The sequence below is a fragment of the Bos grunniens genome, chromosome 22, assembly GCF_055505025.1.
Source record: "Bos grunniens cultivar Pamir isolate PY7600 chromosome 22, Bosgru_T2T1.0, whole genome shotgun sequence".
In the NCBI taxonomy this organism is placed as follows: Eukaryota; Metazoa; Chordata; class Mammalia; order Artiodactyla; family Bovidae; genus Bos; species Bos grunniens.
The window spans coordinates 44001924-44019218 of record NC_141186.1 but is presented as its reverse complement, the minus strand read 5'-3'; the positions used below and the strand labels follow the sequence as shown (position 1 = coordinate 44019218).

General features: G+C 39.4%; 2 protein-coding genes across 15 annotated transcripts in view; one reads left to right on the top strand and one right to left on the bottom strand.

The window, feature by feature from the left end:
* The window catches only part of DNAH12 (dynein axonemal heavy chain 12), a 191553-nt gene extending 187447 nt beyond the window's left edge, over positions 1-4106 (bottom strand). For 8 of the 14 annotated variants that reach the window (XM_086367348.1, XM_086367343.1, XM_086367344.1 and 5 more), the window contains exon 1: positions 3199-4103. The gene's annotated coding sequence lies outside the window, so the exon portion shown is untranslated. Of the gene's footprint in view, positions 1-3198 lie in introns of all 14 variants that reach the window. The other 6 variants (XR_015151493.1, XR_015151494.1, XR_015151495.1 and 3 more) reach the window with 1 other exon arrangement.
* Positions 4107-4331: 225 nt separating this feature from the next.
* Positions 4332-12041, top strand: PDE12 (phosphodiesterase 12). The gene is made up of 3 exons (XM_086367363.1): positions 4332-5772; positions 6722-6800; positions 7377-12041. The coding sequence occupies exons 1-3, from the start codon at positions 4465-4467 to the stop codon at positions 7817-7819; spliced, it is 1830 nt and encodes a 609-aa protein (XP_086223489.1). The 5' UTR covers positions 4332-4464; the 3' UTR covers positions 7820-12041.
* The last annotated feature ends 5254 nt before the right edge of the window (positions 12042-17295 follow it).

Below are 17295 nucleotides of genomic sequence, written 5' to 3'. Positions count from 1 at the left end.
GCAGAGACATTACTTTGCCAACAAAGGTTCGTCTAGTCAAGGCTATGGTTTTTCCTGTGGTCATGTATGGATGTGAGAGTTGGACTGTGAAGAAGGCTGAGCGCTGAAGAATTGATGCTTTTGAACTGTGGTGTTGGAGAAGACTCTTGAGAGTCCCTTGGACTGCAAGGAGATCCAACCAGTCCATTCTGAAGGAGATCAGCCCTGGGATTTCTTTGGAAGGAATGATGCTAAAGCTGAAACTCCAGTACTGGCCACCTCATGCGAAGAGTTGACTCATTGGAAAAGACTCTGATGCTGGGAGGGATTGGGGGCAAGAGGAGAAGGGGACGAAAGAAGATGAGATGGCTGGATGGCATCACTGACTCGATGGACGTGAGTCTGAGTGAACTCCGGGAGTTGGTGATGGACAGGGAGGCCTGGGGTGCTGCGATTCATGGGGTTGCAAAGAGTTGGACACGACTGAGCGACTGATCTGATCTGATCTGAAAATGATGCAGCCACTCTGGAAAACAGTACAGAAATAAAAGTTACTCAAAAAATTAAAAGAACTACCAATTCAGCATTCCACTTCCAGTTATGCTGCTAAGTCGCTTCAGTCGTGTCCGACTCTGCGTGACCCCATAGACGGCAACCCACCAGGCTCCCTGTCCCTGGGATTCTCCAGGCAAGAACACTGGAGTGGGTTGCCATTTCCTTCTCCAATGCATGAAAAGTGAAAGTGAAGTCGTTCAGTCGTGTCCAACTCTATGCGACCCCATAGACAGCAGCCCACCAGGCTCCTCTGTCCATGGGATTCTCCAGGAAAGAGTACTGGAGTGGGTTGCCACTGCCGGAAACAAAATCAATATCCTAAAAAGGTACCTGCATGTTTATCGTCTAGTGCAGCATTATTTGGGCTGACCAGGCGGCGCTAGTAGTAAAGAACCCACCTGCCAATGCAGGAGACATAAGAGACTCGGGTTCAATCCCTAAGTCAGGAAGATCCCCTGGAGGAGAGTGTAGCAACCCACTCCAGTATTCTCGCCTGGGGAATTCCCATGGACAGAGGAGTCAGGCAAGCTACAGTCCATAGAGTTGAAAAGAGTTGGACATGACTTAATCAACTTAGCACGCATGCCCGCAGCATTATTCATGATAGCCAACACATGGAAACAACCTAAATGTTAACTGTACATTAATGGATGAGTGGGTAAAGGAAATGCAAGATATGTATATATGATACTGATGTAGAGATATATTTAACAGATACATAATGGAATATTTTTCAACCATAAAAAAGGAAATCCTGCCATTGTGACAACAAAGGATAGACTTCTAGGGCATTATGCTGAGAGAAATAAGTCAAACAAAGACAAATACTGTATGATTTCAATTATATGTGGAATCTAAAAAAATTTGATTCGCAGATACAGAGAACAGATGGAGGGTGTTGGATGAAGAAAATGTGTGATCAAAAAGGTAAAAAGTTCCAGTTGTAAGATAAGCAAGTTCTGGAATGGAATGGACTGTACAGCATGGTGACTACACTATATGTGAAAATTATAAAAGAATAGACCTTAAACGTTCTCATTACAAGAAAAAAATTGTAACTACTGAGGTAATGAATGTTAATTAAACTTACTATGGTAATCATTCAGCAATATATACATATGTCAAATCATTAGGTTGTACATCTTGGACTAATACCATCTTATACATCAATTATATCTCAATAAAACTCAAAAAAATTTTAAACAAATAGAAACTGATCTGTTAGAAAGCAAACAGAAATTATTAAAATTTGAATATATAAGAAAATAAATTACCCTGTAGTGATTATCACCAAGTACCACTCAAAATTTCTGAGTGCTATCACTCAAAACTACAGTTTCATGTTGACCTCAAATTTATAAAAAATAGAAGTATATTAATGATCTATGCCAATTTATTAACTGAAGGTAATTACCAGAAACTGTCTTCACATGCTAATCTCTGCAGATATATTTATAAGTAACAAAAATAATTCCATCAACCATAGCTTTTGATTAGTAAAAGTTAGCTTGTGTTTCTTGGTATGAATTGAGAATGCATGAATAAAATGTTATTTTTTACATTTCTTTTGGTATCAGGGAAAACAAAGTATTGGTTCAGTCTTCCAATCTCAAATTTCAATTATGTAATTATAACTGTGCTACCATTTAGCCTCATAAAAATTTAGCTTCAAACACACCACTTATTGTTTTCAAGTCTTTTGAGTTCAAATTAAACTTTCTATGTGAATTTGAGACACAGGAAACTTGCAGAAACTTTCTCTTGAAAGAAATAACAGCAGATAATGAAAAGCAAAGATACAGAACGATGGGTATACTACTTTTGTGTAAAAAAAGTGGGGGAAAGGGTATAAATCCATAAATGTTTGCATATGTATAGGAGCCAGAGTGGGAATATTACCATTTTTCACTGCGGATATGTTTTGACTCTATGAAAAAAAAATTTTTTTTAACTCAAAAGCCAAAAAAACCCCTGAAAGTATGACAGTTCAAAGTATCTGTCTCAAACTGGGATTAAGACTCTGCTACAGAGTTAAAGTAGATCAGATTACTCTAAAGAAAGTCCCATTTTCTAATAGGGTTTTTGTTTCAGGGTTATTTTTGTTGTTGTTTTTTGCGCACCTCCCAGCTTGCAAGACCTTAGTTCCCCCACCAGGGACTGAATTCAGACCCTCAGCAGTTAAGGACTTCCCTGGTGGTTCAGACGGTAAAGCGTCTGTCTATGAGGCGGGTTCAATCCCTGGGTCGGGAAGATCTCCTGGAGAAGGAAATGGCAACCCACTCCAGTATTCTTGCCTGGAAAATCCCATTGACGGAGGAGCCTGGTAGGCTACAGCCCATGGGGTCGCAAAAAGTCGGACACGACTGAGCGACTTCACTTTCACTTCCAACAGTTAGAGTGTGGACTCCTAACCACTGGACTGCCAGGGAATCCCCATATTTTCTAACAGGGCTCTTAGCTTTCTTTAAATAGACTTGACATTCTTTAAACATCTTTCTTTAAGATTGACTGAGTTCTGCAAAGTTGTATGAACAAAAATGCCAGTTCAAAGTTTATATTTGCTAATGTGGGTGCTATGAACTGGAGTACTGAGACTTTCTTCAGGCAGTCAGCTGATATAATGTAATGACTTTTATCCCTTCAGTGTAGCCCCACATTACATACCATCAGGTATCCAGTCACCTCGGCAAATGCTTGCTGCCTTGGGAAAGGGGAGGACAAGAATATAAATTTCAAACGACTGCAAAATTCATCCTTCTTTTAGAAAAAATGTTTTGTTTTTTCCTCACTGTCAGCCAGGGGAAAACAGTATGGCTTATTATTAGACACTCAGTAAACATTCTAGTTGTAGGAGACGGGAAAGTAGATGCAAACAAATCCTTTGCCGTGACGAGAGAATTCTCAATTTCTTCTTTGAAACTTCAAGAGTTGTTTTTTTTTTTTCTTCAGTTAATCACTTAATTATATTTAACACAAAATTTGTCCCTTGAAATATTTTTCATGTGGTTTTCAAAGAAACTGCATTTCTCATTTCCTTTTACTCATTGACTATTCTGTCTTCTGTCATTCATTCAGCCACGTCTGTTTGGCCTCGAGCACGTAACTTAATCTCTTTGGACCTCATATTTGTATGTTTTCAGCACAGTCACTGCTCCCTAATTGGGAGCTATTATAAGGAAATGGCAACCCACTCCAGTACTCTTGCCTAGAAAATTCCATGGATGGAGGAGCCTGGTGGGCTACAGTCCATGGGGTCACAAAGAGCTCGGACACGACTGAGCGACTTCACGATATATCGTTCGTAGTTACTACCACAAAAGCTCTGCTTCGCGCGTCGGCGCTGGCTCGGCCAGAGGTGAACCCACACCTCAGAGGAAGGTGAGCAACGTTGGGAATGCTGCTGACAACTAAGAAACACTTTCCACACCTGCACAAAGGCTGGCAATCTGGGTAGAGTTCCCTACGCCCTAGCACAAGGCAGCAACAGAAGGCAAGCGCTTAAAACCCAGGCACCACGTCTATCTCCTTCGAAGAAGCGAAACCCGTGACATCACCCCCATCACTTCCGGTTTGAGCTCGCCTTCTCTTCTGCCCGCCAACTGCACTTTCGTTAAAATCGTGGAGTCTAATATTTCCTCCTGGAACCTCTATATTTTCTTCTCTTTTTCCAGCCTTATGACTCTTGTTAAAGATAAAATTAAGCCAGATGGATTCGAAAAAAGCGTGGCTATGGAGAAAAGGAGTAGGTGAGCTGCCTGGCGAAAGTGCGTGGCGGTAGCTCAGTGCACTTTCTCTTCGCCGGCCGGAAGTTGAGGGACTGAATGGATCCCGGAACCGGCGGCTGCGGTGTCTCTGTCTCTACTTGACACTTGGCGGTTGCTCAGCCCCAGGTCAGCCCCAGGTCTTGACAGCTACTGGGCCACCAAGTTCATGTGGAGGCTCCCAGGCGTCCGCGCCGCGCTTCGTGGGGTCCGCACGGCGGTGGAGCGGCGTAGTCGGACCGAGGCGGCGTCTGAGACCTCGGTGGGCGCGATGGAGCGCGCTGTAGTGCGCTGTGTGCCTTCCGAGCCTAAGCTAAGCCTTTCATTTGCCCTGGCCGACGGCAGCCACAAGAACATGCAGCGCGACCAGAGCGAGCCGCTGGGTCGGGCTCTCAGCCGGATCGCTACCAATGCCCTTAAAGGCCACGCTAAAGTCGCTGCCGCCAAGAAAAGCAGGAAGAACCGGCCAAACGCAGGCAGTGGCGTGGCTTGTGCTGGGCCTGAGCCTGAGCCGGCTGCAGCCTGTGAGCCCGTGGTGAAGCTGTACTACCGAGAGGAGGCAGTAGCTGAAGACGTGCTCAATGTGGATGCCTGGCAGGACGGTGCGGTGCTGCAGATTGGTGATGTCAAGTACAAGGTGGAGCGTAACCCACCCGCCTTCACCGAGCTACAGTTGCCGCGCTACATCATGGCCGGCTTCCCGGTATGCCCCAAGCTCGGCGTCGAATTTGGGGATCCCACCGGCTCCCTCTTTCGCTGGTACAAGGAAACCAAACCCAGAGCGGCGGAGCCACAGGGCGGAGGCCCCTCGTCATCGTCTCCCTCTTCGCCCTCTCCTGGTTGGACCGAGACGGGTGTAGACGAGCGCGTCTACACCCCGTCTAATGCCGACATCGGGCTACGGCTCAAGCTACATTGCACTCCGGGCAATGGGCAGCGCTTCGGGCCAAGCCGGGAGTTGGAAAGTGTGTGTCCAGTGGAGGCTGGGCCCGGCACCTGCACCTTTGACCACCGGCATCTGTACACAAAGAAGGTGACGGATGACGCTCTCATCCGCACAGTCTCCTACAACATTCTGGCTGACACATACGCCCAGACTGAGTTCTCGCGGACGGTCCTGTACCCATACTGTGCCCCTTACGCTCTGGAACTCGACTACCGCCAGAACCTTATCCAAAAGGAGCTCACGGGCTACAACGCCGACCTCATCTGTTTGCAGGAAGTTGACCGCTGCGTGTTTACAGACAGCTTGATGCCGGCCCTCGAGGCCTTTGGGCTGGAGGGCGTGTTTCGAATCAAGCAGCATGAAGGCCTGGCCACTTTCTACCGAAAGTCCAAGTTCAGCCTCCTAAGCCAGCATGACATTGCTTTCCATGAAGCCCTGCAGTCCGACCCACTTCACAAAGAACTGCTGGAGAAACTAGCTTTGTATCCATCAGCGCAAGAAAGGGTGCTCCAGAGGTCTTCTGTCGTTCAGGTAAAGTGACTTCGCCAGTCTCTGTACATACTCGTTCTGGAAGGGGTGCCAGGGGTGGGGGTGCTTATAGTAAAGATGAAGACCAGACTCTACTGAAAAGTGTTTGCTCTTGAATCTTAAGCACGTCATTTAGCCTTCATTCATTCACTGAGCAAATACTGAGTACCTGAAATGCGCCCTGCACGCTTCAGGTTACCTTGAAAAAAGACGTGCTTACGATTTCGTGTGTTTAGCTAAATAAGAAAATTTAGTAGTTAATATTTTATTATTACTTACCAAACACTGGTGACACATTTTGAAGAACTTCAAATTTAAGCCTCCAGCATCTTTGTGCTCCATAAATATTAGCTTTTAATTTTGGCTCATAGTAATCCTGCAGTTCCCGTTTTATAGATGTTACTCTAAAACTCTGTCCATTTTTTAGGTAACTGATTTTGTTCATATTAAAAAAATTAGCTTCCATTTTTTTGAGCACCTACTGTGTATCATGCACCTCTGAGTAAGCTCATTTAATTCACACAATTAAATTTTCTCTTTGAAGTGGATGATATTGCTTCTTTTTCACTCATGATGAAGCTGGGTTAGGAAAAAGAAATGTCACTTTCCAGGTCACACTGCTATAAATGGTACAGTGGGTATTCAAAGCTACTTCTGCCTGACTCCTATGCCTATACTTACCACTTAAAAACACCATCTCCAACCTTAGTGTTACCATCTGAACTGTATTCATCTTCCTCTATATGTTAGGTTGTTATTAAAATATTATGCTGAATCCCATTCATGTATACTCCAAAATTTAAAAGTTAAGTTGCATAATTTCTATCATACTTCATCAGCAGGGAAGGTTTTGGAATAAAATGTCAGTTCATCATATAGTCTTAGATTTAAAAAAATTTTTTTTTCAGAACGGGAAATAGAAACTGAAGTCAGCATTTTCTGTTTATCTTAGGTTTCTGTTCTTCAGTCTACAAAGGACTCTTCTAAAAAGATATGTGTTGCTAATACCCATCTCTACTGGCACCCCAAAGGTAGGTTTTGTTGATTTTCACAAGTGGCTTAAACATGGTAACTTAAAGTTGGTAAAAGCTGTTTTACACAAATACATTTTTTCTTTGTTTTGTCAAAATATAGTTTATAACACAGTGCTGTACAATTTAAGGTATATGGCATAATGACTTATGTATATTGCAAAGTGATTATCACAATAAGTTAACATCCATAATTTCATATAAACACCCCCAAAATTTTTTTTTCCTTGTGACGAGAACTTCTGGGATTTACTCCCTTCAGTTCAGTTCAACTCAGTCGCTCAGTCCTGTCCGACTCTTTGCGACCCCATGAATTGCAGCACACCAGGCCTCCCTGTCCATCATCAACTCCTGGAGTTCACCCAGATACAGCGCTATTAACTATAGCCATCATGTTGTGTATTAATTACCCAATATCATTAATCTTGAAACTTGAAATTTTATGTTTAACCACCTTCCTCCAGTTCCTCCCCACACATACAAATAAATATCCTGAATGCTACCCAGATACTATAATTTGTGGGTTTTTAATTTTTTTTTAAGGCAGGTTAACATTAATGTTTTTTATATTCCTAGGTGGGTACATTCGTCTCATTCAAATGGCAGTAGCCTTGGCTCACATTAGACATGTCTCTTGTGATCTGTATCCCGGCATACCAGTTATATTTTGTGGGGACTTTAATAGTACCCCATCCACAGGAATGTATCACTTTGTCATCAATGGCAGCATTGCTGAGGATCATGAAGACTGGACCTCCAATGGGGAAGAGGAACGATGCAACATGTCTCTTAGCCATTTCTTCAAACTGAAAAGTGCTTGTGGTGAACCTGCTTACACAAATTACGTTGGTGGCTTTCATGGATGTCTGGATTATATTTTCATTGACTTACATGCTTTAGAGGTTGAACAAGTGATTCCATTACCTAGTCATGAAGAAGTTACCACCCACCAAGCCTTACCTAGTGTTTCCCATCCCTCTGACCACATAGCACTTGTATGTGATTTAAAATGGAAGTAGATTTGTGTCTAATAGAATTTAAATCTGCTTTAGTAGGAGATTTAATATGAATCAGAGTTTATGTATAACTTTCAAAGAGGATAATTAGACACTAAGGTAAAATATTCTTATCTGTTAGTTATGCTCTAGTGTCTTCATTACATGACTGTCATAATGTTTGCATAATACAGTTTCTCTACCCTTTTTTTCTATACTTGGAGGAAAAACAAAAATATTTATGACTGGCAGGAAGAACACTGTGTACATTTTATAAGTACTTTTTTTTTTTGCTAATTAAGAATTTTGTAAAGAAAAAAAAAAACCTGAATGATCTTGTAATTTTTCTATCATAACACACTTCAAATTAAATGATGTATATGTAATTAGGGGGAGAGCACATACAAGTTGGAAGTGAGAGGACTTAAGTTCTAACACAAGGAAGGAATAACATTAGGGCCTGTCTCTACCTCAGTGTGGATGGCAATTTCATACAACTTCAGAGCTTTAACAAAAAAGTACACCATTACCAATTCCTATTGGTTTTCATCTTTTAATTTTCAATTAACATAAGGTATTTTCACCGTCTTATTTTTAGGATTTAATTTTTAGTGTATGGCATAAATGGACATATTTATGGTCCCATCCTTACTGCAGCTCATCTTAACTTTAAGGATGCAAGCACAATTTAGTATTCAAAGTGAACAGTAACATTGTCAACTTGATCCTATTGTCTGTAACACTCTTGCCCATGGAAAATGTTCATAAATCAACAGGGTATTTGACCCTGTAGTATTAGGTATTAGGAGAATAGCACAATGCATTACTTTTGAAAGACTGCCTACTGATACGGGCTTGAAATAGTGGATGAACCACGGAGTATTTCTGTGCTGCAAGTATTTTTGAAATTGTTGGTTTTTCTAAATAGGAGAAAGGGAGAGTAGTAATGGGGTTTCTGAGCATCTCTGGAATAAACTTATAGACTTGAACATTATATTATAGCTTGAGTTATAGGAAAACATTGTATATGTAATTTATACACTGTAAAATTTTTTAAAAATATGAAGCCAAATTCTTGAAAATTACAAATTATAGTTTTACTGATTAGGTCTAGCTGATTAGTGACCAAGGTTTTCTAACTCAGTTATCACCATACTTTATTTGTAATGCTTTAGCTGCAGCCTCATGTTCAGGATAACCATAATGTCATCTTGTATTTCTGCATTTAACTTCTAGCTTAGATAGCTAGAGCTCACTTCAACCAGAGCTCTGATTTTCCAGTCATGAAGCCCTTTGTTCCATCTTCTTTAATCTCTAAGCCTGGTAAGAACTTTTCTCTTTTGATGAAGTAGCCTGCATTTATTTTCATATTCTGCTCACTATCCAGTGTATTGTTTACTCTTAGTAATTTTGAAAATGAGAGGGTTATACCTGCACTTCAGATTGAACTTTGAAGTGCTTAAAAGTACTTGAAGCAAAAAAAAGGTGGCAGTTTTTTGGGATCTAAAAGCTATAAATGAAAAATTGAAGCTACCAAATTGTGCCTTCCTAAATAGCATTTTAAAAGCATTTTAACATCAGTTTACAGATACAAAATATATTGAAGCCAGAATCTGATTCTTTTGCAATTTTTTTTTCCATTTAAAATCTGGTTTTGATTTCGTTTCATACCTATTGACACTTTGACAGTAAGCTGAGAAAACAAAAAGCTGAGAAACAAAGTGTAATATGACTTCCTCGTGCCCATGAGAAAAACATACAAGTCCTGTATTATTAATAACACTACAGCTAGCTATATTGAACTCTGGTCACAAAAATTCTACATACTTGTTAAACATCCACATCCTGACTCTTCAAATTTGGTGTTTGCTGACTAGACAATGATCACACAGGCATTTCAGAATATTAGAATATAGAGTATTATTTTGAAGTGCCATATACTCTGGTCAGATCTCTAGTACACGGCTACGTTCACACAGTTTGTCCAAAGTTGTGCTGTCACTGTCGTGTCCCACTCTGACCCCCATGGACTGTACCCCACCAGGCTCCTCTGTCCATGGAATTTTCCAGGCACAAATACTGGATTGGACTGCCATTTCCTTTCCAGGGTATCTTCCTGGCCCAGGGATCAAATCTGCATCTCCTTCATTGCCACCTGGGAAGCCCAAAGTTAGGAAACACTAAGAAAACTAGCTGAGACAGTAAAGCGTCTGCCTACAATGCGGGAGACCCAGTTTCAATCCCTGGGTGGGGAAGATCCCCTGGAGAAGGCAATGGCACCCCACTCCCGTACTCTTGCCCGGAAAATCCCATGGACAGAGGAGCATTGTAGGCTACAGTCCATGGGGTCACAAAGAGTCAGACACGACTGAGCAACTTCACTTTCACGAAAACTGTGTAAATAGCATACCAAAATGTCCTTGTATGTGAGTTAGAATAAAGTGTTATTTCAGAAAGTTTTAAGTGTTTAAAAGCTATCTCTGTGATTGAATTTTTCTATTACATTTGAGTTTTTGCAACCCACTCCAATACTCTTGCCTCGAAAATCCCATGGACAGAGGAGCCTGGTGAGCCGCAGTCCATGGGGTCGCTAGGAGTTGGACACGACTGAGCGACTTCACTTTCACTTTTCACTTTCATGCACTGGAGAAGGAAATGGCAACCCACTCCAGTGTTCTTGCCTGGAGAATCCCAGGGACGGGGGAGCCTGGTGGGCTGCTGTCTATGGGGTCGCACAGAGTCGGACACGACTGAAGCAACTTAGCAGCAGCAGCAGCAGTATATGTAATTAAATATGGAAAGTCGAGCGATTCTGGTGAATCAGATTGTACTATGTAACCAGCAAAGTACAATGTACTAGCAAGAACTTGTTTTGCTATAGGAATTAAATGTTTTGAAATTTTATATTATTGATTACAAACTATAATACTTAAGAACACTATAGAATACATTATTCCTGTTAAATGAATTCTTAAACAGTTGCCACTCAGACATACAAACTGGTAGTTTATAATTCATTAGCAAACAAACCATTTCTGACTATCATGTGATGTTCTTTAAATTCTATAAACTCAGTTAAAATTTTTAAGAATTTTACTCATCCGTGATTTGAGTCATCAAAATGTAGTTTCAGCTCAAGGTGGATCTCTGAGGAATATAACTCAAGGTAGAGAAGTCCAAAGAATGCTACTGTGGGGAAATCTCCCTGGGAGAAACAGATAGCTTTAGATTTTCCAGCTATGAAATGCAGGCAGAAATTCCTTACAAACTAGTTTGAGACAAAAGCAAAACCCATATATAATGAAGGACAGAATTGCACTATTAGTTTATTGTCAAGACCCACATGACAACTAAACAGGGAAAATCTTTTCTCTAAAGTAAGAGCCAACTAGTTTTCCAAACGTAATACAAAATTTAAATCCCCACGTTTGAGCATGGGGATTTGCTGGTGGTCCAGTGGTTAGGATTCTGGGTTTTCACTGCTTGAGGGCCTGGGTTCTAACCCTGGTCAGGGAACTAAAATCTCACAAGCCAGACAACAAAAAAAAAAAATTTGAAAGTTTTGAAAATTTTAACATTTTGCTCAATGTAATACTAAGGAAATGCAATTTAGATTCCATTTTGGAAAGGGAAACAATATTAAGAGGATTAACTGATTTTGGTAATATTCAAATTCTGTTGTCCCACTTTTTTAGAAAGTACATGCTTTTAACATTGAAGGTTTAAGAGCTGTTATTAACTTGGGTGATTTTTTTTAGGCACTAACTTCAGAATTACAATACTATATTCTGAGATGATACCAAAACATTTTTTAAACAGGTGAAATTCATGTAAGACTAACCATTTTAAAGTATATAATTCCATTGCATTGAGTACATTCAGGATGTTGTATGGCTACCGTCTGTTAACTACTTTCAAAACATTTTCATCACCCCCAAAAGAAATTCCATACCCATTAATTTACTCTTACCCTCCAACCCCTGGCCTAATCTGCTTTCTGCCTCACTGGACTTCCCTATTCTGGGTATTTCACATAAATGGAATCATACGCTACATGACTTTTTGTCTGGCTTCTTTCAGTTAGCCTGTGTTCCTCCATGTTGTATGCATCAACATTTCATTCCTTTGTATAGTGGAATAATATTTCATTGTATGGGTACACCATATTTTGTCTGTACAAATGGACATTTTGGTTATTTCTACATTTTGGCTATTGTGAATAAGGCTTATAAACATTTGTGTACAAGTTTTGTTTCAACAGCTATTTCAGTTCTTTGGGTTATATTCCTATGAGTAGACTGCTGGGCCATATGGAGGTTCTACTTAGAAACTTTGAGAAAATGCCAAAATGATTTCCAGAGCAGCTGCAATGTTTTTTACATTCCCACCAGCAATACACAAATTTCAGTTTCTCCACATTCATCAACCTATTTCACTTTTTAGTCATGCAAGTGGATGTGAATTGGTATCTCTACCATTTTTAACTTTAGTCTAATGATGATGTTTCAGTCATAAACTAATCACAAGTGTATTACCCAATCTAATTTTTTCCCAGAGGACTCATCTTGAACTTTTTACTTACAAGCTTGGGTCAAGCAAGCAAGATCAATCTCATTATTTCTTTTGAAGAAATTTGGAAAAACATTTTTTAAAAAAGTCTGGAGTATACATAAATTAGAAAAAAGAAGCCTAAGATGACCAAAAAAAAAAAATTCACTTGAGAAATGAGTCTACTTCAGTAAGTTCAGAGAATGAACTGACTTTCTCATGTCGTCATTTAAATGGTTTAGCCATGCTCCACTGTTACCTACTGCTGTTTAAATCCCAGTTTTGGTTCACAGTAGTAGATAGCAATAATGTCTAAATATCAATTCCTGAGAAACTGGGATGGCCATTGCTAAATGTAATTTACCAAGTTTATAATATATAGTCATTAAAAAACTCTTATTAAAAAATCTCAAGTTTTGAAAAGAAAACCTTAAATTCAAGGTAAGCTTTAAACACACAATAAAAAAGACACTGAGCTAATATGACACTGAAAATTATATGCAAAAATCTACTTTGCAAGTTGGCCATCTTCAGTGTATTGAATCATATTGAAGCCAGATGATAAAATAGTATTTTACATATAATCTTTAAAATGTAGGCCTTAAAAATACTGTATCTTTCAGCTTATTGGCTGATGCCACCCTCAAAATAACAGCAATTGCCAGCTGAATTCATTCTATGAAACTCTAGGTCATTCAAAATTGATGTTAACATTGTGTTAAGCTTTTACTCACAATTTTCAGTTTGCTTAAGAAACTTCACTAGAAAATAAGCTGAATCACTAATCTCCATCTTCTGCCCATTTTGTGTTGATTGTAGGTCAAAGGTTTTATATAATGTAATCCATTCTTTGCCCAGTAACTCACTTTAATGATGTTACACTACTGTTGTATATTTCCCTAAGGTACTTAATTATTTCTAGTTGGCATTTTTGCTGATTTCATTTGTATTCTTTTATAACTGAACATGGTTCAATAGGGAATTGGATAGGCTTTACTTAGTTGGCTTTCTTGTACTGAATGAACAGTATACATACTTCTAAAATAATATATTGCATTTAAACTTTATTTTTCCTATAGAGTAATTTGAAGAAACAGGCAATGGCACCCCACTCCAGTACTCTTGCCTGGCAAATCCTATGGACCAAGGAGCCTGGTTGGCTGTAGTCCCTTGGGTTGCCAAGAGTCGGACACAACTGAGTGACTTCACTTTCGCTTTTCACTTTCATGCATTGGAGAAGGAAATGGCAACACACTCCAGTGTTCTTGCCTGGAGAATCCCAGGGACAGCGGAGCCTGGTGGGCTGCTGTCTATGGGGTTGCACAGAGTCAGACACGACTGAAGTGACTTAGCAAAGCAAATTTGAAGAAACAGTGTATCAGGGATAAAATCATTTAGAAATAACCCCACTTTTTGGAGGAAAACCAGCTTTAAGTGTGGTGTTTTAAATAAGGCAAAGAATATTCCTGCTAAAGCTGTAGAATTTTTAAGTACTGTAAATAATGTAATTATATTACCCCTTTTCATATCATTACATACCTAAAGAAATCTGGCTTTTTGCATCCTGCCTTGGGTCCCTTTTTTTCATCCTAAACGAAAGAATCCCACAATGCTTTGCTCTTCCAATACAAAAGTGATCTTTTTCTCTTGAAGAGTTTTTGGTCACTGCACTTCAAGTCAATCGACAAGGACTGGCTACAAAATGAAACCCCATACTCATCAGCAGACATTCCCAATCCCCATCCCCTCCGGTCCTGGCAAGCACTTTGCTTTCTGTCTCTTCGGATTTGCCTATGCTATACATTCCACATAGATGAAATAACAGGTGTCTTTTTTTAACTGGCTTCACTTATTTTTAAGGTTCTTTCAAGTTGTAATATTTATCAGTACTTCATTTACTTTTTATGAGGAATAATATTCTTTGAATGGACATAACCACATTTTATCTATTCATCAGCTAATGGATATTTGGATTGCTTCTACATCTTGGCTTCTATGAGTAATACTGTACATTTGTATTCAAGTTTCTGAATGGACATGTTTTCATTTCTCTTGGACATATATCTAGAAGGGGATCTGCTGGATCCTGTGAAGTGTTTTAACATTTTGAAGAACTGTCAGACTGCTATCCAAAGCAGTTGCAACATTTTGTATTTTCACCAGCAATGCAAGAGGATTTCAATTTTTCCACATCATCACTGGTATTAACAGCTATCCTAAGTGAGTGGCATGTTATTGTGATTATGATTTGCATTTCACTAATGGCTAATAATGTTGAGCATCATTTTATGTGTTTACTGGCCATTTTTTTGTCTTTGGAGCCCATTTTCAAGAATTGATTTTCTGTTGATCATCCTTCTTTAAAAAAAAAAAAAATCGTATCTCACTTCTCAAGGCCTATACAGAAGGCAAACCTTGCTCAGTCTGTGCTTAATATATCCCTGTTAGTAGAATGGCACTCAACTCAGCTTAAAGAGAAATACTGCCATCAAGGTACCTGGTCAGTTCCTGAGAGCTAGCTCCCAGCCTGCAAATGGCAGTGCTAAGCCCCACGACACCAGTCCATTCTAACAGAAAAAGCATACCACGAGAACAGCACAGAAATCCCTGACAAGAAGGTACCTGCCTCCACTGTCCTTTTAAAACACACAGGCAAGGACTTCCCTGGTGACTCAGTAGTAAAGAATTCTGCCAATGCAGGAGACAGGAATTTGTTCGATCCCTGATCCAGGAAGATCCCACATGCTGCAGAGCCAACTAAGCCCTACGCCTCAGTACCCCAACTATTGAGTCTGTGCTCTAGAGCCCAGGAGCCACAACTACTGACGCCTGTGCACCCCTAGAGCCCACGGTGTACAGAAGCCACCACAAATGGAGAACAGTCCCAGCAATGAAGACCCAGTACAGGCAAAAACCCCACACAGGCATCAACTAACTCATACAGCTGGCTTATTTTTTTACAAAGAGTTCAGATTATTGCTTCTGCTACTGATTTCCCACAATCTTTGTTACTAGAATATAGCATTTTATATAGTTTGTGGAAATAACTAAGATAAAGGGATATTTGTCCAAAAGTAACACAGTGAGAAACAAAAGCAGCCAAGTAACTTTCCACTATAGTAACTTCTGTACCTAAATACAATGTCACAATGTATATGCTAGAAGAAATTTATCAAATAAATGTCTGAGCTTAAATAATTCTCAGGGGTAAATTTTAACACTAAGTCCTAACTAATCAATTATTAATGTTCATATTAATGTAGACTTTAAAGTAACGTATCTTTAATTACTTTAATGAGATTAAAAATGTTAAGCTAGGGAATTCCCTGGAGATGCAGTGGTTAGGGCTCCTTGCTTCCTCTGCAAGGGGCATGGCTTCATCTCTGACTGGACAACTAGGATCCCACATGACACACATGGTGCAGCCCAAAACAAACAACACAGACACCAATGACATTAGAAACAAGAAGTCAGCGGACAGAAAAACTATACCAAAAGCTGGTTCTTTGAAAAGATGAATAAAATTGTTAATTTTCTAGCCAGACTGAGACGAACATATTACCTATCAGAAATCAAAGTGTGGTCATTACTTCCCAGCAAGTACCTGGAAATAATTACTACATATGAGATAATTCTGTATATACACTAAATAAAATGAAGTCTCAGTAAATGAGACACTGATAATCTGGAAAATTTAAATGTTCACTATTTTCCATGAAGAATACATAAAGGGGGGAAATCCATGGAAATAAATCTGCAACAAAATAACAATATCGCCACAGAAAAGCAAGTGAATGACAGGTTAAGATAAAAGACAACGGGGAATATTATGGACAGAAAATGGTTCTATCCTCAACTAATGCAGCTAGCCAGCTTTTAAAAGAACCACAATTCCTCTTCAGTTTCTCTGTTAACATACTTAACAATTACTAGACAGAATACTCTATAGTCTATGGATATATCAACTGTTCTGTATAAGATGAGGGTCACAAAGACCTCTTTTTGATCGATCAACACCAAGTTTAAAATCTATATAAACAGTAAGCACTGAATATAGGTACTGATCATGTCAGTAAACCACGACAGTGAAAAGTGATTTTGTAAGTCTGCATTGTTTTCAAAAAATGTTAGCACAGTGAAAGGCATTTTAGGGATTCTTTCAATTTACACTTCTTCCCAATTATTTACTCACTTCTACGTGGGGGGAAAAAAAAAAAAAAAACTTCTCAATTTAATTTAAAAACAAAACCAAGAAACTACCACCAAGACTGAAGAAAAACAGTACTTCTTGAGGTAAAAATACGCCAAGTTGGCAACTTAATGTTTTCTTTGAAAAAAAAAAGGGGACTTCCCTGATGGTCCAGTGGTTAAGGTGCCACACTTCCAACACAGGGGGTGCAGGTTCAGACTGGCCCTGTTCAGGGAGCTATGACCCCACATGCTAAGTAGCACAGTCAAAAAGTAAAATAAATAAGAATAAGCCATCATGCAAATCTTTATAAAGCCCATTTAGTGAAAACTAGGCGATTTTACATTCCTAGTGCAGTCATTTCTAACAATGGTGTAGTAAGAGCTGCCATATGCTGAAAGTAAGATTTTATGGATTCTCTTTATTCTGTCTTCAGAGTTCATGAAAGCACCCTTGACTTAACTTGGTTTAGTTTTTTTTAATTAATACAACAGTGTTAATTTTACTATGATCCCATCACTAAACCTACCATAGTTTTGCATCTCCTAGTCGAGGCCCATAAAACCACTCACACTATTTACCCTATCCAAGTTTTATTCAAGAAATAAGACCTTTCTTATTCAGAGGGAATAAGTTAGAGAAGTTAAACTTAAATAACCCAAGTTTAGCATACATTTTTCTCCCGGCAACCCGTTAGACAACTTTTTAAATTTTCTTTCACTTTGTCCAGGTTTTTTTTTTTTACAATTCAAAAATACACATT

Excerpts from the sequence above, each read along its gene's own strand:
- PDE12 (XM_086367363.1), top strand. The coding sequence starts at position 4,465 with ATGTGGAGGCTCCCAGGCGTCCGCGCCGCGCTTCGTGGGGTCCGCACG. Across the intron at positions 5,773-6,721 it reads AGAGGTCTTCTGTCGTTCAG|GTTTCTGTTCTTCAGTCTAC; the intron begins GTAAAGTGACTT and ends TGTTTATCTTAG. Across the intron at positions 6,801-7,376 it reads TCTCTACTGGCACCCCAAAG|GTGGGTACATTCGTCTCATT; the intron begins GTAGGTTTTGTT and ends TTATATTCCTAG.